This window comes from Haliotis rubra, unplaced genomic scaffold, assembly GCF_003918875.1.
Source record: "Haliotis rubra isolate DU_JTF1 unplaced genomic scaffold, ASM391887v1 Scf1092, whole genome shotgun sequence".
NCBI lineage: Eukaryota > Metazoa > Mollusca > Gastropoda > Lepetellida > Haliotidae > Haliotis > Haliotis rubra.
Genome location: NW_025764995.1, coordinates 189,971 through 215,952, shown reverse-complemented (window position 1 = coordinate 215,952; position 25,982 = coordinate 189,971). Strand labels below are relative to the sequence as shown.

The 25,982-nt window shown below is 43.5% G+C and overlaps 1 protein-coding gene across 2 annotated transcripts in view; it reads right to left on the bottom strand.

The window, feature by feature from the left end:
* Window positions 1-25,982, bottom strand: part of LOC124283372 — a 155,394-nt gene that overhangs the window by 40,628 nt on the left and 88,784 nt on the right. For both annotated transcript variants that reach the window (XM_046719412.1, XM_046719420.1), the window contains one exon: window positions 13,705-13,974. In XM_046719412.1, coding sequence (XP_046575368.1) covers window positions 13,705-13,974 — 270 coding nt within the window. The remainder of the gene's footprint in view (window positions 1-13,704; window positions 13,975-25,982) is intronic.

Sequence of the window (25,982 nt, the reverse complement as noted above, 5' to 3'; positions counted from 1 at the left end):
GTAAGACCGAAGCGCCATGTCTGCATTTCGCCGGACAATGGTTTGAGCAGTTACCATGAGGTCACCTGTGAAAGGAGGTTGGTTTTCTTGAAGGTCATGACCCTGTAACCAGCCGTTGTTTCCTTGAGATGAATTACGTGTTTGCGAGCTCTTACACATCTTTGTCTGGGGTCTCACAGAATTAGATCCTCAACCTTCGGGCGTTTCGGGGACACAATTCAGGTTTGGACAGCGAATGTGGAAATACTTGAAACGTTGGCAGTTCAACAAATGGCTCGGATGGTCTGTAGCCTAGCATGGAATCCCAACCACCATCCCGCGTGATAGATTCTTTCAATAACCCGGAGAAGTGGTTGTGAATATGCATTGATTAAGAAAATATGACTGATTATATTCTTTGGGGCGAGTATGGACCATGGATTATGGATTGTTCCTACGATCGGTTTGGTCTAACATGTCTTGAGGGTTATACAAATGAACTCCGTTTGACCTGTGGATTAATGTATGCTGTAGCATCCATGTCTATTAATCTAAAATTAAGAAAATGTGAGTTTCCTAGAAAAACGTAATTAATACACGCCGTCCGGATATTGATGGTCAGTTTCTGAAAGATTAGTACAGGTCGCCTTTGTATAAAACATTCCGACTCGATCACGGGGAAGATATTAGACCATACGCCGGACCATATCTTCCAACCGAATTCTCATCACAGACGCGTGATGAGCTAGCGTTACTAATATAAATAGTCCATAATTGCGGCTGTATTGCGAGCTTGCAAACTGGACTATGATTCCAGGATCATACCAGCTCGAACTCCCTGCAGCGATCTGGTCAATATTTCTCAACTACTTTAAATTTGTATTGATCTGCAAATCTGCTAATGGAATTGGTGTGTTATTGATAAAACCAATACAGAAGTTCGCGACAGGATCATCCCGTATAAGGACAATGAACTTGACTAATGTTCATTCTGCAAGAGCGTTCCGCCGTGATGCACTTGTGTGATTATTTCAAATTTACGCGATGCTCAAGACCAATATTCATAACTGCCTGGCCTTTATACGAGAATTATTTCTTTCACAGCCTCCCCGAATACATGGATGCCAAATACATAATACATGCCTCATCTTTTGATGTTAACCAGTGGAATCGATTTAAACATGTACGAGCCTTGATCCACACTTGGAAACCCTTCGTGAAGAACTAAAACGTTTTGTGCTTTCGATTTTGACCCCTAAATTCTATAAACAAGCCATCGGCTATACCGTGAATGATATTTGAGCTAATGGTACGTCTAATGTGGTCCTTGAGGAGAATGTTGCAGATGATTCTCTGTCTGCGTGTAGCAGTGAGAGATAATTGCCAGAGATGCATAATGGCTTTTATATCGTTTCTGTCTTAAAAATGTGAATTGCGATGGAAATAGAAAAAATGCACATGTAAAAAAGATATAGATATTACATAAACAACTCGGGTGTACAGTTTTGAAAACTGTCCATCGAACAAAGTATATTCTTGTTGGTGGTGTGTGGTTCTGTGCATATAACCCAGGTCACAAATGAAGGTCACAGGTGAAGTTCTGCAACTTTGAACGCGGAGAGGTCTTGATGGGTGACCATGTTTTGCAGCTTCACTCCCGAGAGTTTCAAGGACATTTGGCCTCACGTTAGGCAAGTGAGTTTTATTCAAAATTGCCTCTTTTCATCAGCAATGAATGGGTACCCGGTGGGATAAGATGGTCATATATGGCTGTTAACCTTCTAGCGCCTCATAGACAGCCTCAAGACATGTCTTAGTCTTTGAGCATGGGTGAGTGAGTGAGTTTAGTTTACGCCACCTTTAGCAATATTCCAGCCATATCACGACGGGGGACACCAGAAATGGGCTGCACACATTGTACCCATGTGGGGAATCGAACCCGGGTCTTCGGCGTGACGAGAGAAACGTTTGGATTTTCCAGCAGGACAACGACCCAAAACATCGTTCAAAGCATTCACAGGCCTGGTTTCGGAGCCAAAATATGACGTTATTTGATTGGCCAAGCTATAGCCCTGACCTAAATCCAATAGAAAATGTTTGGGGACTATTGAAGGAAAGTGTCAATAAGAAAAATCTGACAAATATTGCTGAAATGAAAGAAGAGGTGGTCCGATATTGGGACAGCATGGACCACGACTTTCTAACTTCTTTGATCAGTAGTATGCCCCGCCGCATTGAAGCCTGCATTGCTGCCCATGGTGACTTGACAAAATACTAACTGTTCACCTGTCTTTGAATATGGAGTTATGTTCTGCTAATATTCACATTTAATACGTAAGTAATGAGTGATAAAAATATAAAAATGTACAATCTCTAATTTTTCAATAATTTCTGGTTGTACTGTAATAGCAATATTTCAGCCATCTCAGTGAGTGACTTTAGCTTTAAGGCGCTTTTAGCAATATTCCAGCAATGTCACGACGGGGGACACCAGAAATGGCCTTCACACATTGCACATGTGTAGAATCGAACTCGGGTCTTCGGCGTCACGAGCGGACGCTTTAACCACTGGGCTACTTCATCGCCCCCAGCCATTTCAGAGCCGGGGACTCCACACATTGCATCGATGTGGGCTAAAGAGGAGAGGTACTTATCTAGCAACCGTAAGTAGCAAAATGTCCAATCTATTTTCCTACTCAGATTTCATAACCATCGAATCTTCTAATGCACGTTTCAAATGAGAACGTAAAACCCTGTGTAATGTGAAGAGACGGTATTTTTTCATCCCCAATGAGGGCCTCTACGTTTTGCTATATAACCCATGCGAAGCATACGTTTAATGAAATACAACACTGCTGGAAGTAGAATTTGAGCTTCAATCTACGAAGAATCATCATTCGTAAGATCAAATATAATCCCACAGGCTATATCTGGTACTTTGAACTAAAAACAAGCTACGATAAAAATGTTTTGAAATTTAATATAATAACGAAAAACGATCAAAATTTCCCTGACGTCCGATTTCACACTGATGTAAATACAAAGAAACCGATACATTTTAAATTTGTTTCATATAGTTTTACATAAAAAAGGGCCTGGATGTGAACTATAAATCCTTTGAAATATTTATCATAGTCTTTTCATTATCCTTCGTTGTTTGTTTCATTTTCTAAGGTTGTGTCAGGAATTGACGAGACTGATTCAGGTAAATACACAATCTGCCTTGCTAAACCCACCGCTGTAGTGAGGGTATGTATTGATTGGCAACATCTACGTTGTTGCAGCACTGTGTTCTAATTTCTCTGGCAGGTTCTTAAAGGACCTTGCACAAACACTCCAATACCCACTAATTCTACTAGTTTCAATTGCCCAATTAGCCTGGCCTCTTGCCGTCGGTCTTCTACTCGAGCTGTTAATGATTCAGAACGTGCAATGGAAGCCTTATTAATTTATTTTTCGTTTCAATTTCAGTCGATATGTGAAAACAATGTATTATTTATTTCGTGGTGAAGTAATCAAATCTACAGCTACACGATATCGATATCTCGATTGACGATTGTGATGACATGCGGTGGCATTCATCGTGACCGGTCAAAGTTCAAGGACACATGTCAAGGCTCAGGGTCGAGATTGCAGATGCAATACTCTCTCATCGTGGCTTTGAGAGGCCAATTGACGTTGGTTAAATGCACTTGTGGTTGTAAATTGTCAGTTTCCTGGCCTGTTTGTGTGTTCCTAAAACATTTTCTGCCAATTTTACACGTGTTGAGATCCTACTCAATTATTGACAAGCGAATGATCAGCTGTTGGCGGCTGCTCCCGTGTCAATGCAAGTATCTCTACACGCAAACAACTGCTGTATGTTGTGTTTCAAACCATCCCAGCACGTCAATTTTGGACACATGTACTTGGGGGGTCAGCAATTTTGTACATACAAATAATTAAATATCAAGTTTAAAAATAAGAAGGAAGGGGAGGGAAAAAAAATTTGATTTGTGCATGACATGCAGGGTGGGTGGGGTGGGTTCACTTACTTTGTAATACATTTTAGGGGGGGCGGTTCTTCACATTGTACATACTACTCCATGAAAATCATCATCACAACCCACCCCGCCCACCTCCAGGCATAAATTATGAACGGTCCCTAAGAACTAAACTTAGAACTCTTTTCTGTCTCGTCTGTCAACCTTGAGGGAAGTGTGGTTTGGTTCCGAACTCATTCCGGTTCGAAAACTACAAAAGTCGAATGAGTGAGTGAATCTAGTTTTACGCGTGTTTCAGCAATATTCCAGCAACCTCACTTCGGGGGACACCAGAAATGGGCTTCACACATTGTACATATATGGGGAATGAAACATCTTCCAACATCTCCATTCTTCATTATGATAAGTACTTGCTCGAAACGGATAGCCTAGTGGTTAAAGCGTTCCCTCGTCAGGCCAAAGAGCCGGGTTCGATTCCCTACATGGGTACAATGTGTGAAACCCATTTCTGGTGTCCCCCGTCGTGATGAGGCTGAAATAATGCTTAAAAAGGCGTAAAACTAAACTCACTCACTTCCTTACACACTTGCTTGAAACCCATACTCTTGTGTGAGTTGGTGCCATAATTCAATTCATAAAAAAATATTGTGTACCAAATTCCATTTTAACAATACTTCTTTAAAAAATCTCTTTTCAGGGTCAAAGAAAGTCAGAATCATAAGTTGGCCTTCAAATGAAGAATCGCATCCCTTTTAGCCATTCAGGCGACGTATCCGACACCCCCACACCCCACACACACCCCACAACTAAAAAATAAATAAAAAAATATACAAAATATACCAAATAAAAAAAAAAATAAATAAAATAAAATAATATTTCACAAAGGAGTACGATTTCCCGTAGTGGAAGGTACGACTGATGACGCATTAATGCCCCATGTGGATCAATCAATCTTTATTCCCCATTACCTGTCCACGGTGAACATCGGAACAGTATCACACACATTAAATAGGCAAGTGTACATCAAGTCAAACAGGAACTGGATTGGCGCTAATACTGATCAAACAATGAGATCAAACACACACGACAGAATCTACTGCAGTGAACAAACAGTCGTTAACAGAGGAACCTGGATTTCCCCACTCCGTGATTGGTTACTCCAGGTTGATGACCTTGGGTCTGATTATGAGGTACTATCTTCCAGTTCTCGTGTTTTAGTCGAATTCATCTACACCTGTGTCGAAACTTCACGGTTTTAGGGTGTTTTGTTAATATTCTTGTGGCTTATACAGTTTGCACTCTCCACACGTTTGATAATCCGCAATATCGGAAACTTTTCTGCGGAGGGTCACACTGAGTAAGAGTAATAAGCCGGACAACGCCACCATTGTGTTATGTGTTATTGCGCCACTGCGATAATTATGATAGACAAAACATCCATCGACTCAAAAGAATTAATGACTGAGTTAATTTAGTTTACCAATATTCCATCAATTTCACGGCGGGGGACAACATAAATGGGCTTCACACATTGTGCAAAATCGAACCCGGGTCTTTGGCGTAACGGGGGCGGTGGGGTAGCCTAATGGTTAAAGCGTTCGCTCGTCACGCCGAAAACCCGGGTTCGATATCCCACATGGGTACAATGTGTGAAGCCCTTTTCTGGTGTCCCCCGCCGTGGTATTGCTGGAATATTGCTAAAAGCTGCGTAAAACCATACTCACTCACTCACTTTGGCGTGACGCTTCAACCACAAGGCTACCCCACCCCTGCAGGTTCGAAGCTAACATGGTTTGATTTCAGGGAGTGTAAGAAACAGATTCCTGCTTTAAGAGTTGCCACACACAAGTTATGGCACAATCCACTATAGAGCAATAATCCTTTTATATAACACTTACAGTAATCCCTCCATTTCGGACTTTTTCCACGACGACCATATATAACCAGTTTACCGGACTAGTCAAATGATATATTAAGTGTACACAGTTGCCTTACGTTACTGTTACCGTTTCCCTGATTTGTCATTCAGGAGTAATAATTCTTCAGTTCTGTGAAGATTTAGTTGCTGAAGACATTTGAGCAAAAACGACCAGCGAGTGAGTATAGTTGTACGCCGCCTTTAGCAATATTCCAGCAATATCACGGCGGTTTCACATATTGTACCCATATGGGGAATCGAACCCAAGTCTTCGGTGAGACAAGCGAACGCTTTAACCACTCGGCTACCCCACCGCTGAACAGAAGATGAACAGAAGTGTATTTACGTATTTGTTCAGGTGCTGTTTCCCATTAAACTCAGGGCGGTCATGTTCATTCGTTTGTTGGTTGGTTTGTTCTTTTTGTTTTCCGGGTTCGATTCCCCTCATACGTACAATGTGTGAAGCCCATTTCTGGTGTCCCCCGCTGTGATGTTGCTGGAATATTGCTAAAAAGCGGCGTAAAACCATACTCACTCACTCACTCACTCATTAAACTCAGCAAACTCATCAGCAATCATGGCGACTTTACACCAAGGGGAACAACTCAGCTTTTAAAACATGGACTTTATTGTTGTTCATAGTACTTCGAACTAAACCTTAGTTACTTGACAAAAATTCTATTGATCGACGTAAAAAGATCACGCCCGATGATGCCATTTTTCAAATACTCTTCACAGTTTACGTAATAAACAACATAAATATCTGTGAGGGCCTTTTTTCTTAAGCCTAACACACATAAAGGACGCACGCAGCCCATCAGAGACATCTGAGCATCTTAGCTCGGTCTGGGGAGAATTACCTTTCTACTATCAACAATGATTTCCCACCAGGCGCAGATGTATATCCTCGATTACATCATATGTCACATTTTTAGAAACCTAAAACATGGTTGCCATGACAACGTGAAACAAATATCCATTGATGCACGGGTGGCATGTGCAGTTACAGCTCTGGGCGATGGAACCCTCCTTCAGCGTTCACATCATTGCTTGTGAACATGTGTCTGGAGCTGGGAGGAGAACATTAAGAAAGACATCCCTTTTATGCAACGTTGAATGAGACTGACATGAGAAAGGAACAACGTATGAAGGAATTTTATGAGTCGATTTTTTCTCCCATTGTAGTGACCATGTCTCATTAGGTTCTACCAGAAGAAGGATCTGGTCCATCAGGGAGACATGCACTGGCTGGGATGCACGTGAGAGGAGCACCATAAGGTTGATGTTTTTTGTCTTATAAAAGGTTACTGTACTTGTTTTGTAGCTAGACCAGCTGGCTTAAAGTTTTCCAGGCATGCTGTTTTCTGTCCACGAGGGTTTACATCTTTTTACCCAAATAATCCAATATCACGTGTTGACGTACTTTAAGATGTCTGAGTTTACATAAGATCGTTTTCAATAAGTCTTTCTTTTTTAATAGATGTGTTGGACATTCGGGTTCGAATCTCGAGGTGACTGGAGTGAGTGAGTGAGTGAGTTTAGGTTTACGCCGCACTCAGCAATATTCCAACTATATGGCTCTTCATCAACATCGATCTACCCAATCGGGATACGATGCCATGTTAACCAAGTCAGCGGGCCTGACCACCCGATCCCGTAAGTCGCCTCTTACGACAAGCATGGGTTGCTGAATTCTACCCCGGAGCTTCACGGGTCTTTAAGGCCTGTAAGCTTCAGACTCATCTACAATTGTACAAGGACATTAAACGTTAGGGACCTGCATATATCAGCATAATGTAACTTAAAGGCTTTCTTCACCTGAGCTTACACGTCGTGGAATTGAAAGTTGACTTCAAACCAGACTATATGAGGAAAGAATACACTTATGGTCTTTCGGCGGTGGTGTAAAAAACAGTCATATTTCAGGATCAGTTTACAAGCTAATAGTGAACATTGAGCCTTCTCATTTCAATGGGCTTCACAAATGTACCCATGTGGTGAATCGAACCCGGGTTTTCCGCGTGACGTGCTAGCGCTTTAACCACTGGGCTACCCCACCACCCCGGATCTCACAGTGTAGAGCGATCGGATAAACTGGATTTATATGGATTAGTGAGTTGGGATTTAACGCTGCTTTGAACAGTATTCCATCTTTATATCACGGTGTGTCAGCATAATGTTGGAGGTAAGCTAGTGTGTCTACAGTCCCTGAACCGCATTATTCTCCCTTTCGCCCAGCCCTTTCTGCAATGCTAAAGCTCTAAATAAAGCAAGTCTAGATTTCTTCAGGTTCAGGAATCTGCAATCTCTCTTGTACTCCTTTTCAAGTTTAAATTATAGATAATTTGTTTCAAAATTATACATAATCAGACACTAAGCCTCAGACTTGAGACAAAGCACAAGGTGCAGGCCTGATGCGGACTCAGATGTTTATCAGTTTAGTGAAACGCACGTGTAGGGCATGTCCCTGAGGTCCTTATAAACAGAATTGGGGTAGACCGGAATTCGAGTGAGTGAATGAGTGAGTTTAGTTTTACGCCGCTTTTAGCGATATTCCAGCAATATCACGGCAGGGAACACCAGAAATGGGCTTCAGACATTGTACCCATGTGGGGAATCGAACCCTGGTCTTCGGAGTGACGGGCAAACGCTTTAACCACTAGGCTACCCCACAGCCCGTCATATAGCTAGAATGTTGCTCACTGTGGCGTTAAACAACAAACAAAATTCAACCACTGCTGCCATTAGGATCTGTTCCGTTACACGAATCTCCACGATCTGACAGCTTTCTTTGAATCATCCGTGTATGCTGTCCATGTCCTACAACGACCACTACAGTCGTCCCAAGACGGTAGACCAACTCCTTCGTCCTTCTTTCCCTTCATACAAATCAAATTCTTGGTGATTAAACGTCTCCAAGGGGTAGGGGCCGTCTTCTGCCGTGAAAAATCTTGGAGGTCGCCTACAAAGAAGCCTCTCTTTAATCAAGTTTTTCTATCTTCCATTTGATGTCCACGTGCGTCTATTTCTTTCTTTTATTAAATCAATATCGGTGTTTAGATTTGTCGTTTTCGGGGAGTTATTGATTTTCTTAATTTCTTCTATGGCATGCAGCTGCGTTCCGCGTCTTGTTATTAATCATATCACGTGTGTTGGTAGTAATAATACGTCTGGCTTTTGGCAAATGGTGGATGCTGTGTTCACCTGTACTTTGTGCTTTTAAAGGTGGACATCGTGGTGTTTTTCAAAGCGCTGCTTTATCCCAGAACAAGGGCTTTATCATTGTGCTTTATTTAGTGTCACAGGGAGATTCTGCATCATCATCCTCATTTTCCTCCTCCTCTTCCTCCTCCTCATCATCATCATCACTACACCCATCATCTTTATCATCTTATTGTTAATATTATCAGGATATTTGTAACAATGCGAAATGTTTATATCAAAACTTGATTGATATACTCTTCCAGTTCCAGGTCCGAGCCGAAAAATTTTTACAGTCAAGCCTGACCCTTTTCGCAAACAAAATAATCTAAATTGACGGAAAAAGGAAGCCGTCTAGTGACGTTACAGAAAAAGTATGACGTCTGATGACAGAGAAAAAGGAAGCCGTCTGGTGCGTTAGAGAGAATGTTTGACGTCTGATGACGTTACAGAAAAAGTAAATCGTCTGATGACGTTACAGAAAAAAGGAGTAGTCTGATGACGTTACAGTAAAGTAAGTCGTCTGATGACGTTGCAGAAATCAATTCAAAACATTGATTACACAAGTCTCGTTTCCTGCTGACTGGGTTCCGTCCTATTGCGCAACTTAGTACAATAACCAGTCCAGAATTTTGAGACCAATTCATTCAACTGGATACGTAAATATTTATCAGTATTATTTGATACATCTAACCACTTGTATATTGCAACACTACCCTCCTTCTAAACCTTGCAAACACGTCGTCCAGCGTGCTCTGACAAACGGAAATCTGGAAATCGTGGAAATCTGAAAACGAGGCTCTGCCGCTAGAAAGGTTTGGCGGTCTGGTACGGACTTGATATTATATCAATCACATTGTGCGTTACAAAACTACACTGAATAAGCGCAAAGAACACATATCAGGTGTTATCAGTGAGCCAGATGACTTGTGAATCATTTTACGACCTCATCAAACAGGGGCAGTCTGTGACGTCTCAGTTAAGGTCATACGGCCTACACCTCGCCATAAAATATAGAAATACGATGTTATTAAAGTTTAAAATTAAAATTATTTTGTAAATACCATTTTCTTATGAAACACGAGAAAATTCGGATCGGCTGAAAAGTAGGTCATTGTCTGAATAGGTTAATGAGACTCATGTTTCGGTTTGGTCAGTCGTCGCTACGTGGATACGTCGCCATTCTTCTTTCGCCATTGCTCTATAGAGGACGTGTCTTGGGGGCGGGCAGGCAACACGCTGACGTTTCTTGGCTGGAGGTAAGTTCTGTACAATTCGGGCTTCTGTCATGCTGATGATGGACACCACGTCGCGGGCGTTGTAGAAATGGTTGAACAATTTGACGGAGAAAGTCATCCATGTATCGCTGAGCTGTCCGTTCAGTTTGTGTTCTCTCCTCCTTACAAATCCATGTCCACACCAAGACACCCGCCACCATGCTGCACGGTATCATGAACGCAATGTTGCAGTTTTATTTAAAAAGTGGTAAAGTTTCTTTTGAACGTCAGTTTATTACCATAATTCACTCGACATCCCACATGAGTTAACACATATATGTGTCCATCCCTTCCCTCAACCCTCCCCCGCCCCTCCTCCCTCTCTAAGTGATGACTGACATTTAAATGTTAGTAATTAAGATGCACATCTTTTTGCAACGTCACTATTTCTTTATGCTATACTAGTATTTTCAAAGAAACATTCAAAAATACACTCCTGTAGGCTCCTATAATCTTTACGTTGTAAGGAGTTAAAAATCAAAATGAATCACGTTTCAGAAAAAACAGCAATATCTGAAGAAGCAAACTCGTGTTTAGATATCATGTTTAGAGACATATTTTTTAATTTCCTTGAAGCAGTTCTCAAGATCATTAACATATCTCCTGACAACGGTATGCATTTCTCTGAAACATGAATGTCTGAAGTACGTCGGTAAACGGTCCGCAGATCCGCCTTATGCTCTTCTGTAATGGTAACAGTGGCGCCATCTATTCATACAATGACCTTTGTGATGAAACATGCTGCATGCTGCTTACAGAATATTACGACTGTGGTTTGTTTCAGTGGATATACAGAGTGGTTTTGTATGAGTGAGTGAGTGAGTTTAGTTTTACGCCGCACTCATTGATATTCCAGCTATATGGTGGCGGTCTTCAAATAATCGAGTCTGGACCAGACAATCCATTAATCGACATCATGAAAATGGATCTACTAGACTAGGATACGATGACATTTGTCAACCAAGTCAGCGAGCATGACCTCCAAATCCCTATAGGTCGCCTCTTACGAGAAGCATGGGTTACTGAAGACCAATTCTACCCGAGATCTTCACGGGACGTATTTGTATGAAAATACATTGCGGTAGACCTAGTCTGTCTCACAGTCCCTGAAACACATTATTTTCCTTTCCGCCTAGTCCCGCAATGTTAAATTCCTAAATGAAGCAAGTCTAGATTCCCTTAAGGTTCAGGCCTCAATGGGGCGCCTTTTCAAATTTAAATGGAATTATGTGCTTATTTACAAAACAGTAAATCTTGGAGTTACTGGGGTAGCACGGGTTGCGTACCTTGGACGCGTCAGGAACTTGTGACAGTATGTTCGATTCTCGGTTCACTCAGATTAATATTCTGTGGATCTTGGGCTGCTAATTTGGACTCCTCATATATAGGTCTAATATACATGGATATTTTACAAGCAAATAGAGGGGCGGTAGGGTAGCCTTGTGGTTAAAGCATTTGCTCGTCACGCCGAAGACCCCGGTTCGAGTCTCCACACTCGTACAATGTGTGGAGCCCATTTCTGGTGTCCCCCGCCGTGACGTTGCTGGAATATTGCTTAAGCGGCGTAAAACCATATTCACTCACTCATATCACCAAATAGATAGAAGAACTCTCTTTTTTAGCGTAAAAGTAGTGGAAGACTGACATTATACATGACGAGACACAGGCCAAAAGTCAAATAATGTTGTTAGATGAGGCGAAGTGAAATTGGGTTTAACGTTGTGCTTGAGAATATTTCGCTCATATGACGACGTGCATGCGTGTGTATGTTTATGTGCGGCTGCTTGTACTAGCCCAGATTTAAGCTGGTTGTATAGTGCTAGCCCACTGAGATACCATGCCGAAGTGACGCATGAATACCCCACTCAGACACATTATACTGACTCCGAGCCGACCAGTCCTTGTTGTACCCATTAATGCCGAACGCCAGGCAGGGACCAACAAGTGCCATATTTTAACGTCTTTTGGTATGGCGCGGTCGGGAATCGAACCCGCGACCTTCCGCTCTTCGGGCGGCCGCTCTAATGTTGTTAGACGGTAACAGATATCTGTTTATAACTGTATTCTTGAAAGCACCTACTTCGCTGATTGTGTCTTCAATTTCATTGTAATTTCACCCGGCGCCAGAGTAAATTAAACTGTACTTGTTGAAGTGGACTAAATAAGTGTGCCTCGGGAGAGCGGTCAGATGTGTTGTGTTGTAAATCAAATGGGCGGAATACGGTTCTGAAAAGGTGGTGATCATGAGACCCCAAAATTCTTCCAGAGTCGGGGTTAATTGACGCTAATGAGGAGTATTATCCGGCGACAGCGGGGGGTCAAAATGGGGGAAATATACTTTTAAAAACGTAGGGGAACATGAACTTTCAATTTGGATGGGAAGTATAAGCGTTAACAAACTTTTCAAAGAGAGACATGTTATGAACGCATCACCATTTCTCTTTATTACCACCCCTCAACACAATGCACTGGATGCACGTGCACAACGCAGTTGCCCCATGCACGTGCATGGGATGTTATTCTTGACTTTGTTTTGTTTTTGGAAAAGGTCGGTAAATCACTGTAGACCATTAATTTTAACAGTCATCTTGCATCACACAGTTGTTAGTGTTTGTTTCTAGCCGTTGTTATTGTTTGAAAGTGAATACCATACACATGCAAATTTCACGTCATACACCAATCACTTACTGTACAAACAACTGTGGTCATAAGGAAGTGCAAGTGGTGATGCACACTCAAAACATTCATTATTATCACATCAACATTGATTGACTCAGATATATCTCCCCTTTTTTTCAATCGTAAATTAAAAATGAAGTTCCCCAACTTTTTAGAAGAGTGTATGTTCAGCTATGGTTGTGGAAGCGATGTGAAGAGTATACCAAGACCATTCTCATCCATTTCCAGGGCTCGGGTTCCACTAAACCTATACTAACCCCAGCATCTATTCCCGTTGCCATCTCTTATTACTAGGCTTGAATTTAATTAAATTAAAGGACCAATAAAGGATGAAATGAAGAAAAAACGAAAGGGATGTATCAAAGAAATGCTAGGTAGTAAAGGAACTTGCCATCACCAGTTTGAGTGAGTGAGTGAGTATGGTTTTACGCCACTTTTAGCAATATTCCAACAATGTCATGGCGGGGGATACCAGAAATGGGCTTCACACATTGTACCAGTCGTTTGTGAAATTCCTGGAGATATAGACGATATAAAATAACTGATACAAGACATTTGTTGCATGAGTCACATAATAAAGAATCGCTATGGCAATTTTAAATAATAAAAATGTCATTGAATAACCGGAAATGACGTGACGTTACTTCCGGTTTGTAATCTCCCCTACCTGCTGTGACACACCTGAAAGTCACGTGGATCTGTCGCGTGATGTCAAAAAGGTATCCACAGTAAGAGTCCATCATTGTCCTTAAGCCGAGTGTGGCACATGTCCTTTGTCCATGACACACGGAGAATATCGTTTCATTGGTGCCCGGGGAGCAGGCGTGGCTGCCACCCCCACACACTATATTTCCGATTTCTAGAGTCTCATTTTGAGAGCATTTCATTTTACTTCCCCCACTGGCACAAATCTCTGTCATTCTGATCGTGTCCTCATCTGAAACAGACAAAGCAGGGGTCAAGTCAAATGGTTTGTGGGGCGGTGGGGTAGCCTAGTGGTTAAGGCGTTCGCTCGTCACGCCGAAAACCCGGGTTCGATTCCCCACATGGGCACAATGTGTTAAGTCCATTTCTGGTGTCCCCCGCCGTGATATTGCTGGAATATTGCTAAAAGCGGCGTAAAACGAAACTCACTCACTCACTCACTCAAATGGTTTGTTGTTTGTTTGTTGTTTAACGCCGCATTCAGCAATATTCTAGCTATATGGCGGCGGTCTGTAAATAATCAAGTCTGGGGCATATAATCCAGTGATCAACCTCATGAGCATTGATCTACGCAACTGGGATACGATGACATGTGTCAACCAAGTCAGCGAGCGGAACCACCCGATCCCATTAGTCGTCTCTAATGAGAAGCATGGGTTGCTGAAGACCAATTCTAACCCGGATCTTCACGGACCACTATAGAGAAATGGCATCTGAAACATCTGATGGAAGTTACGCTAGGTCCAAGATGTTTTATATATGGGTATCTGAAGACTGTAACCTCATGAAGGTTTTTTAGTTACTTTTTTCAGATCAAGGTAAATAAACTGACATTCAAAAGAAACTATACACCGCGTGCAGTGGGATTACCGTAAATGGTTAAGGTATCTGATGCGTTGTGGCTACACGTGCACAATGTTTGTGACCTGTAAGTCAGAAGCTAATCTTTTCCAAATAGCTGGGCGCCGTTGTACAAAGTGATCTTAACGTGACCGTAACTTCCATAGCTTAACATAGACTTAAGGTAGTCTTAGCGCTGACGTGACCGTAACTCAAATAGCTTAACACAGACTCAAAGGGGTGGTGGGGCCTTTTCCCAGCTTGGCTGAACAATGAAACCCTGAATGAAACTTTTCCCCACTCACAGGCTTGTTTATATGGAAACGCACCTCCTCTTGCCACCTGAGTGACACAGTGGGAAATTCAAATCTGGATTTAAATATGAGAAATATGTATGTTTTGTAGGCTGTCTGCATTCATACTTTTTGCTGTGAGTCTTCATACCATTCTTCTTTATACTATGGCTCAATTTCATCATGAATCGGTAAGTCAATTTCGTGATATTTCATGGAATGTACATGAATATTGCTTTGCTTTGCATCAAAAGCTTTGACCAGGCAATGTGGCCACATCCCATCTGCGTCTAGGTTTGAACCCCGGACTTTAAGGTAGTCTTAGCGCTAAGGTTGTTTTGTACAACAGCACCCTGATCTCCCAAACCAGGCGTGTACTTTCTTTTGTACCTCGGTATATTTCATGTACTGGCTGTATCTCTCACAACTCAAGGCACTGAAACGTTCAATGTGATACATGTCAAACTATCTGAAGTTTCAGATATCAATCTGCCTCAGAAGAGGACCACTACTTGAACTCGGCCAGATGACCACTAAATGTACGGAGGGCACAGATCTCAAGTTTGAAAAGAACCCAGGGATATTCTATTTCAGAGAGTCAATTTGCTTAAACCCGACTGGAATACTTTTTACATCAAACCTGTCTCAGACGTTGCCCAAGGGTGCAATTTAACAGTTTAATGTCGTGTATGAATATATTATCAAACTGAATAAGTTTTAAAGATATTGGATATACTTTCTGCGCGATTAATTATTTTTGGATTATTCTTGCTAATCAAAGACATTTTGTCTAGCATTACATGAACAACATATATTTTCTAAGTTTCCCAGAACGGATCTGTCAATTCTAAAGTTCGTTTTGTTGCAGGGATGCTTGCCGAATTCATCAAAGGTCCGGGTTCGATTCTGGCATGGCTGCAATGCGAAGCATAGTTCCTACAAACTACCCACGTAATGTGGTAGTGAGAGAGAGAGTGAGTGAGTGTGTGAGTGAGTGACTTGTGAGTGAATGCGTGCGTATGCGTGACAAGTGAGTGAGTGACGACGTGTGAGTGAGTGAGTGAAGTGTAAATGAGTGACGTGTAAATGAGTGAGTGAGACGGTGGGTGGGTGAGTGAGTGAGTGGCGACGTGTGAGTGAGTGAGTGAAGTGTAAATGAGTGACGTGTAAATGAGTGAGTGAGGCGGTGGGTGGGTGAGTGAGTGAGTGACGACGTGTAAGTGAGTGAGTGAAGTGTAAATGAGTGACGTGTAAATAAGTGAGTGAGACGGTGGGTGGGTGAGTGAGTGAGTGAAGTGTAAATGAGTGACGTGTAAATGAGTGAGTGAGTGAGTGACGACGTGTGAATGAGTGAGTGACGTGTGGTGAGTGAGTGAGTGAGTGAGTGAGTGAGAGTAATTGAATACCGTAGTTGTCAACTTCTTGGGAGACAAAAACCTTAAGCGCTACAGGTATCATGGTCATGGTTTTGCCTTTAGTTTTCTGCAACACCCAAGCTAAGATACGACCAAGATAAATCACATCGACGATTATAGCGAATCGACTCATTTCAGACTGGGACACTTGCTCCACGAGACATAAAAATATACACTTGTTGTAAATCCATGAAGTTGCGTGCATCTCATGAAAAGCTGTTTGTTTCATAAAACAATAAACATGTCAAAATCTATTACACATTCATACATACTGTATAGTCTAACCCGCCCTCCTCCCCAACTGCTGAACAACATTCACAAAACACAAGAACGCACTTGAGACTTATTGTCATACCACATTCCTATCAATGTAAATTATATATATTTGTGTTATTCACAGGGCACACTGACACATCACCTTTTTGTCAGAGGCAACGCGTGAATATATAGAGGCTCTTTAATGACTGGAAGCGGTGGGGTAGCCTAGTGGTTAAAACGTTCGCTCGTCATACCGAAGGCCCGGGTTCGATTCTCCACATGGGTACAGTGTGTGAAGCCCATTTCTGGTGCCTCCCGTCGTGATATTGCTGGATTTAAAAGCGGCGTTAAACCATACCCACTAGCCCAATGGTCAATGCGTTCCTCACGCTGAAGACCTGGGTTCGAATCCCAACATGGGTACAATGTGTGAAGGCCATTTCTGGGGTCCCCCGCCGTGATATTGCTGGAATATTGCTAAAAGCGGCGTACAGCCATGCTCACTAGTCCTCAGGCTGAAGATCTGGGTTCGATTCCCCATGTGCGTACAATGCGTGAGGCCCATTTCTGATGTTCTACGGCGTTGCATTGTTAGAATATTGCTAAAAGCGGCGTAAAACCAAACTGCACAAGCTCTTCTAAAAGTCAGGACAAAGGATTGTCACCTGAGAATAATGCCCCAGAAACAAGAAGTATTGCGTGCTGATCTACAGTCACGTCCGCTCCCAAGGAACCAAACACATTACTTTTTCATTCCGTCAGGGCAATATTATTCAATCATTAGGAAACATGACAATACACACGAGATACTACTGCGGAAGAAAACGAACAAACAAAACCATGGATTATTTATGATCTACGAGATGTACCGAAAACAGGACAATAACACTCTGTCTGCCATTCTTCATTTCAATTCATCGCGTACGTGTGATCATATTAAATGCAAGCCCCAAGAGCTAATATTTTATTCCTGTCACACAGGACAGGTTTAATAAACGCCACTTCAAGCAAATCAATATTACTCTCAGTATCAAACAATTTCTTTTTTACCTAAACCCATTTCTCTGAGGATCATTCAGTTAAACACAAGCGGCTAAACCGCTTGTCGAATCCTCCTCAGACTGGCACGTATGTACCACAGCAATCACCAAGTACTCGAGAATAAGACCTAAAAAATAAGTTTCTTTCGAGATTTCTAGTTCTTTCTTAGCCCCAGGCTCGCTGAGCTTCGAACTGGTCGGAAATTGATGGATGTACGTTACCGAGGTATGGTCCGGCTAGCAGCACTGGAGCTGTTTCGTAGTTGGGACATGAGATCCTTCACATGGGTAAATACTGCAATGTGTTATCAAGCAGGACGAAATTGCTAGTAGGGGAAATCTATTAAGGACATAACCAAATGAGATGGTTAATGTAATCATAGAGCAGAAATTTTAGCTGTTTCCATGGCAAAAAATGCATATATATAATCATTAAAATATAACACAATATATTAATTATATCTAATCGATTTACCTTCATCGGTGAACTTATCTCCAAATATGTTTCAGGAAAACGAAGGTTTAGGTTCATGTAAATATCTCTGAAGACGCATGTCATATACTAATCTTTTAAACATCATTGTCATGTTCATTCGTTTGTTGGCTGGTTTGTTCTTTTTGTTTTCCGGGTTCGATTCCCCTCATACGTACAATGTGTGAAGCCCATTTCTGGTGTCCCCCGCCGTGATATTGCTGGAATATTGCTAAAAGCGGCGTAAAATCAAACTCACTCACTCACTCTTTTTGTTTTACACAGCTTTATAACGGCGGGGCGTAGTTTGGACCAGTCATTAGTATATGTCTGTACATAGTATCTCCACAGATTCTTGCTGTAGGCCAGTATTCTTTCAGCATTTCAAGATAAAGACGCCAGTTGAAAATTGAGGCGTAATGAGTGAGTGAGTATGGTTTCACGCCGCTTTTAGCAATATTCCAGCAATATCACGACGGGGGACACCAGAAATGGGTTTCACACATTGTACCCATGTGGGGAATCGAACCCGGGTCTTCGGCGTGACGAGCGAACGCTTTATCCACTAGGTAACCCCACCGCCCTGATGCCTAATGCGTTCCAAGAAAAATCCCGAGTATCTCTTACGGGAATCGTATTGTCAGAATGGTTCAGAACTATAATACTTTCCCTCGTAACCATAGAAACAATGGCTGACTTCGGACCTTCTTGGTCAGTTTGGTGAGGTCAAGTCTACAATCAAACGTATCCATCCCGATTGCATCAACCTAGTGTCGTAAGGGACATAACTCTGCGCCGTCAGCGAAGTTGGTCTCTTTAGAGCGTGAGTGAGTGAGTTTTAGTTTAACACCGCTTTTAGCAATATTCCAGCAATATCTCGGAGGGCGTCTCGTCAGAAGACTAAGAGGCCACCCTTCCCTTTAACCACTGCGTTTCTTGACTTCTAAACCAAATATAACAGGATCCTCGCATTCCTAAGGGATATAACTGCATTGATGTCGCTTCAGAAGATACAGAAGCCTCCCGTTGTTTGGGCATTTCCAAGAAACCAATAGAACCTGGCACGTGGTTGCCATAGCCACCAGACTGCAGCGACATAATGACTGCCCACCAAACTCATCATCCTCATCTTTTTGACGACCATTTAGACAGACTGGCCATCTAGGACTAATATCAGCACCAATAATGAAGCCTTCATGATTTCATAATCGCAAATTTAGTGTTCCCAAAGAGTCCTGTAAACATAACTCGCATTGTAATAATAGTTCCATGCACAAACATAACAGGATAATCCCATCCTTCAAACAACCAACCTCTCGCTGGAACATTGCAGGCGTCATAAAATACCAAAAAGAGCACATAAAGCGCAGAGACGGCCATAAACGCAGCACTGCTAATTGAATGTGAAACAGTGTTCTTTTAAATCACATGTCCAATGCGCCACTCTTTCCGCAACGTGGTCATCACCGTCATTTCGCGACATCATAGTGAGCGGTGTCTTCCCATTATGATGAAAAGGATGCATGGAAGCCTAATTGCATCCTTCTGAAGTCTCGTGATGCTGAATTGCATTCCAACAATCGGACGAGCATACGCCACGCTTGGCAAACAAAATGTCGGTCCTGATCTTTCACCGATCATTTGAGATGGTGCGTTGTTAACTTCAGACTTGAAAGCCGGGCCTGATGCAGAACCATTACTATTCTGATATGGCCTCTGTCCCCGTTCATTACGCGACATTCTCTCCAACACCATCATAAGTTCCATGCGGACTAGAGCCCTTTTTATACTTGTTCGACAGTCGAATGCAACAGTTTGTACATGTGATTTTGCCGCGAGTAAATGAATGAGTGAGTGAGTTTAGTTTTACGCCGCTTTTAGCAATATTCCAGCAATGTCACGGCGGGGGACACCGGAAATGGGCTTCACACATTGTACCCATGTGGGGAATCGAACCCGGATCTTCTGCGTGACGAGCGAACGCTTTAACCTCTGGGCTAACCCCACCGCCGCGAGTAAATAAATGTCGTTACGAACGGTGGCTCAATCAGCAATGTTGCTTTTCGGGGCGACCGGTCAATAAGCGAGTGGTTGATAGCATGAGCGTCGATCCACGTCGACTGAGTATGACGACACACAATCAGCTAAGATACATGTTAGATATTACGATAAGCTTAGCGTGATTGAAGTCAAGTCTTACCAGGTGTAAGTGAGTTGGGTTTTACACCGCTTTTTAGCAATATTTCAGCAATATCACAGCGGGGGCCACCAGATGTTTTACATATTGTATATGTGGGGACTCTAATCCGGGTTTTCGGCGTGACGAGCGAACGTTTAAACTACTGGCCTACACCACCGCCCTTGTACCAGGAACTTCGACGAGTAGCAGTTCATCACACCAACAGAATCGGGCGTGTAAAAGCCGATCTGAACACATCCCCATTTAATTGAGAGAGTGAGATTAGTTTCACGCTGCTTGTAGCAATATTCCAGCAACATCAGGGCGGGGGACACCAGAAATGGGTTTCACACATTGTACCCATGTGGGCAATAGAACCCGGGTCTTCGGCGTGACGAGCGAACACTTTAACCACTAGGCTACACCACCGCTCCTCTATTTGGTTTTAAAATATCCATGTATATCAGATCCATACATCAGGATTGAAAATTATCAGCCCAAGATCCACAGAAACTTAGTCTAGGTGACTGACTGACTGACTGAGTTTTGGATTTACGCCGCTTTTAGCAATATTCCAGCAACATCACGGCGGGTGACACAAGAAATTGGCTTCACACATTGTACCCATGTTGGGATTCGAACCCGGGTCTTCGGCGTGACGAGCCAACGCTTTAACCACTAGCCTACCCCACCGCCCCTAGTCTGGGTGAAACGAGAACCGAGAAAGTACTGTCACATGTTCCTGACGTGCCCAAGGGACGCAACCCGAGCTACTCCAGTAACTGTAATATTCTCTGAACATACATAGTGCCCATGTTGGGAATCGAACTGAGTCTCAGGGTGAGGAGCGAACGCCTTGACCACTAGTCTACCCCACCAACCCCCAAACCACCCCTTCAAAGGACATATGATTAAGCGTCCCTGTGCAGGTCATTAGAAGTAGGCTCTTCACAATATCCTACCCTATTTTCATTATCATAATGGAGTCTTAGGCCTGACTTACGTAATATTGCTGACTTACGTAAATTAGCAAGGTCACATAATTGTCACAGACCGTCGTCATATAGCATTAGTTGGTTGGTTGGTTTACACCGCAGTCAGCAATATTTCAGCTCTATGGCGGAGCAGACAATCCAGTGATTGACACCATGAGCATCAATCTACGCAATTGGGATACGGTATTAACCAAGTCATCGAATCTAACTACCCAATACCGTTTGTCACCTCTTACGACAAGTAACCGCCTCCGTGGTGTAGTGACTAGAGCGCCCGCCCGGAGAGCGGAAGGTCGCGGGTTCGATCCCCGGCCGCGTCATACCAAAAGACGTTAAAATATGGTACTTGTTGGTCCCTGCCTGGCGTTCGGCATTAATGGGTACAACAAGGACTGGTCGGCTCGGAGTCAGTATACTGTGTCTGAGTGGGGTATTCATGCTTCACTGCGGCATGGTGTCTCAGGGGGCTAGCACTATAAAACCAGCTTAAGTCTGGGCTAGTACAAGCAGCCGCACATACACATACACACGCATGCACGTCGTCATATGAGCGAAATATTCTCAAGCACGACGTTAAACCCAATTTCACCTCACCTCACCTCTTACGACAAGCATGGGTTACTGAAGACCAGTTCTAACCCGGATCGTCACGGGTTCAAATAACAAAACATTCCCATAGGGATTCCAGAATAGGATCCATGTTTCTTAATAAAAACGCCAAAAAAGAGTATCGGATGGACACAATACGTAACCCGTCTGTCATTGCGATGGCGTCGGGACCTGTTATGAACCACGCCCGCAGCCACGCCCGATATCCACGCCCGCAGCTCGAGGACGTCCATGTCGCCAACCATGATGAAGCTGAGATGTTGCTGATTGCGGCTTATAACAACATTAACTTAACTTAATGTGAACCAATTTCATTACATCAACATATGCCTATCGATCATTCTGGTGTAAGATTCGCTCAATGCCTACAGCGGTGGTACGGTAGCTTAATGTTCAAAGTGATTGCTCGTTATACTGAAGACCTGGGTTCGATTCCCAAGTTCAATGTGTATGAATCCTGTGTACCATGCCCCCTTGCCTTGGTGTGGCTGTATTGATTCAGTATGCATTGTGCCATGTGGTGCACACTGAACATCATCATTATATTTATATAAGAAGTTCTACCATCGAAGTCTGGCAACCTTGACTAGATTATTACCCCGCTTCATGTTTGCGCTGGTTATTTGTTGGTTCCAGAACGTCCCGTACATATTCCTTAACAACTACCTTTGCCTGTATTTCATACATCTTCCAAGAATATCTATTCATTCCAGTACTTTAAATCCTCGAATAAACGACCCCTTCCTTAATAAACGGTTTCATCGGAACGAGATTCGCCCGATTTGAACTCGTTATTAGGTGGTATAGTTCTTAAACACGCCATCGCCTTACTGTCCAGTAGTCGAGCAACTGATCGATATCCATAATTGATTTTCGTAATGAAGGCTGGAATCTACAGAATGAATAAGATAGAATCGTACATGGCTCATCGGCCCTTAGGCTTCCGTACGAGACGCTTATTAAGGCTCGTTTATTAAGTTCTCTACGGAACAAGCAATTAAGCGATGTTCATCCAGTGTCTAAGACCGTGGGTTGCAGCCCTATCTTGGGCATCGTGGAACTTAACGCGAGGGTTAAGGTGAAGTTGGTCTCTGTGGAACCTATCAATTTATTCCTAGGCTTTTATTGCTCTGCGGTGAAATGCTTGGAGGTATTCTTGGGGATAGAGAAGCTCTTGTTGCTCTGGTCTCTGGCTTTGTGGCGAGAGGAGGCTAAAACGTCGCGATCGTGCATACAGGGAGCTTGTGGATTAACGATTTAACATACGTCGTAATTGTACACGTAATAACCCTGTACACGTCACAACTGCGCAGCTTGTGTGCAATAAGCTGACACATGAGGGTGGGAGGTGAGGGTCAATTGAACGTGAAGGTAAGGGTGAATAAAACAGGAAGGTGAGGTGAATTAAACGTGAAGGTGAGGGTGAATTAAACGTGAAGGTGAGGGTGAAGGAGTGGGTGAGGGTGGAGGTGCAGGTGAAGGTGAAGGTGAGGGTGAGGGTGAGGGTGAAGGTGTGAGGGTGAGGGTGAGGGTGAAGGTGAGGGTGAGGGGAGGTGAAGGGGTGAAGGTGAAGGTGAGGGTGAAGGTGAGGTGAGGGTGGAGGTGAGGGTGAGGGTGTGGAGGTGAGGATGAGGGTGGAGGTGAAGGTGAAGGTGAAGGTGAAGGTGAGGGTGAGGGGGTGAGGGTGAGGGTGAGGGTGAGGGGGAGAGGAGAGGTGAGGGTGAGGGGGTGAAGGTGAAGGTGAGGTGAGGGTGAGGGTGAGGGTGAGGGTGAGGGTGAGGGTGAGGGTGAGGGTGAAGGTGAAGGTGAGGGTGAAGGTGAAGGTGAAGGTGAAGGTGAGGTGAAGGTGAGGTGAGGGTGAAGGGTGAGGGTGAGGGTGAGGGAGGAGGTGAGGGTGAGGGTGAAGGTGAAGGTGAAGGTGAAGGTGAGGGTGAGGGTGAGGGTGGAGGTGAGGGTGAGTGTGAGGTGAGGGTGAGGGTGAAGGTGAAGGTGAAGGTGAAGGTGAAGGTGAAGGTGAGGGTGAGGGTGAGGGTGAGGGGTGAGGTGTGAGGAGGATGAGGGTGAGGGTGAAGGGTGAAGGGTGAGGGTGAAGGTGAGGGTGAGGGTGAGGGTGAGGGTGAGGGTGAGGGTGAAGGTGAAGGTGAAGGTGAAGGTGAGGGTGAGGGTGAAGGTGAAGGTGAAGGTGAAGGTGAAGGTGAGGGTGGGGTGAAGGTGAAGGTGAAGGTGAAGGTGAAGGTGAAGGTGAAGGTGAAGGTGAAGGTGAGGGTGAAGGTGAGGGTGAAAGTGAAGGTGAGGGTGAGGCTGAAGGAGAGGATGAGGCTGAGGCTGATGGTGAGGGTGGGTATTGGTTGAGGTTGAAGGTGAAGATTAAGGTGAAGATGAGCGTGAGGGTGAAGGTAAGGTGGGGTTTCACTCGGCATTCAGTATTATTTCATTTACATAACGACGTACGTGTGCGTGTGGCTGCGTGTCTAAGTCCGATTTGTCTTACAGAGCTAGCCCACCGTGATACGATGCCGCATGTTTTAGAGTGGATATCCATCCCAATACATTATCAATAATCCGAGTCGTGATCAGGGAATTGAACAACCGATCGAACAGTTTTACAACTCAGCATCAATATTTTCATTGTAGTCGTGCACATAAGTAATTATACACGTCGAAGGCCTAAAATGTTAATTTCCCCGAGTAAAAGAGAGAACAGGCAAATCTAAAGAATGCTGACATCGAAGTTTCAAGATGGCTGTCCCACGAGCCTCGTTATGGCTAAAGTGAAATTGGAACGCGTTCAACAACTCAGTGAGTGAAGCCAGACAATCATTACATGTCGTAACTCAGACAGATAAAGACCCTTCACTGATCATTTGAACAATTTCAGCTAAAATACCAGCTAAAAGTCTCAAATGACCCACAAGTTCCTTTCGGTCAAGTATTCTTCCAAATCGCGAAGCTGTCGCTGAGCCAAGTATTCTCGTCGCTACAGTAACGAATGGTCTCTATTAATAAACGACAAACTACATCTAACATTTTTTGTTCTCCTCGAGAAATATGAAAAGAAGTGAAGCTGGATGTGGAGTTTTAACAGTGAGTAATATTCTAGCCATATAGGTCTGTAAGTAATTGAGTGCTTGACATCGAGCGTTTGCAAACTAGGAACATCTAGTCTATATTGAATGGGACTTTGTAAGCGGTAAGGGTCAAAGTTGGCCTTGACATAATCATAAATACACTGGTGACCGTTTTCCTGGACCCTATCATGAAGGGGGTTGGGTTAAGTTGGAGTTGTGTGTTTGTGTGCGTGCGTGTGTGTGCGTGTGTGTGCGTGTGTGCGTAAACAGCGACACAATTACCTACACTGCTCTTGGAACAAAAAGGGAAAAGGGGTTGGGGTGGCGGTGGGAAAAGCGTGGGTGTAGCGTGGGGGCAGGAGTAGGGCACCTTTGCTTCAGAATACCAAGGGGATACAAGTCTAGGGCACTTTTATCCACTCTGTTCCTGAATCACAATGGGGAGGCAAGACCAGGTCATTATCACCTTGTCTGTTCTTGAAACACAATGGTGGGGCAAGAACAGGTCATTATCACCTTGTCTCTTCTTGAAACACAATGGTGGGGCAAGAACAGGTCACTATTGCCTTGTCTCTTCTTGAAACACAATGGTGAGGCAAGAACTGGTCACTATTGCCTTGTCTCTTCTTGAAACACAATGGTGAGGCAAGAACAGGTCACTATTGCCTTGTCTCTTTTTGAAACACAATGGTGGGCAAGAACAAGAATAGAACAGTCACTATTGCCTTGTCTCTTCTTGAAACACAATGGTGAGGCAAGAACAGGTCACTATTGCCTTGTCTCTTCTTGAAACACAATGGTGAGGCAAGAACAGGTCACTATTGCCTTGTCTCTTCTTGAAACACAATGGTGAGGCAAGAACAGGTCACTATTGCCTTGTCTCTTCTTGAAACACAATAGTGAGAACAAGAACAGGTCACTATTGCCTTGTCTCTTCTTGAAACACAATGGTGAGGCAAGAACAGGTCACTATTGCCTTGTCTCTTCTTGAAACACAATGGTGAGGCAAGAACAGGTCACTATCACCTTGTCTGTTCTTGAAACACAATGGTGAGGCAAGAACAGGTCACT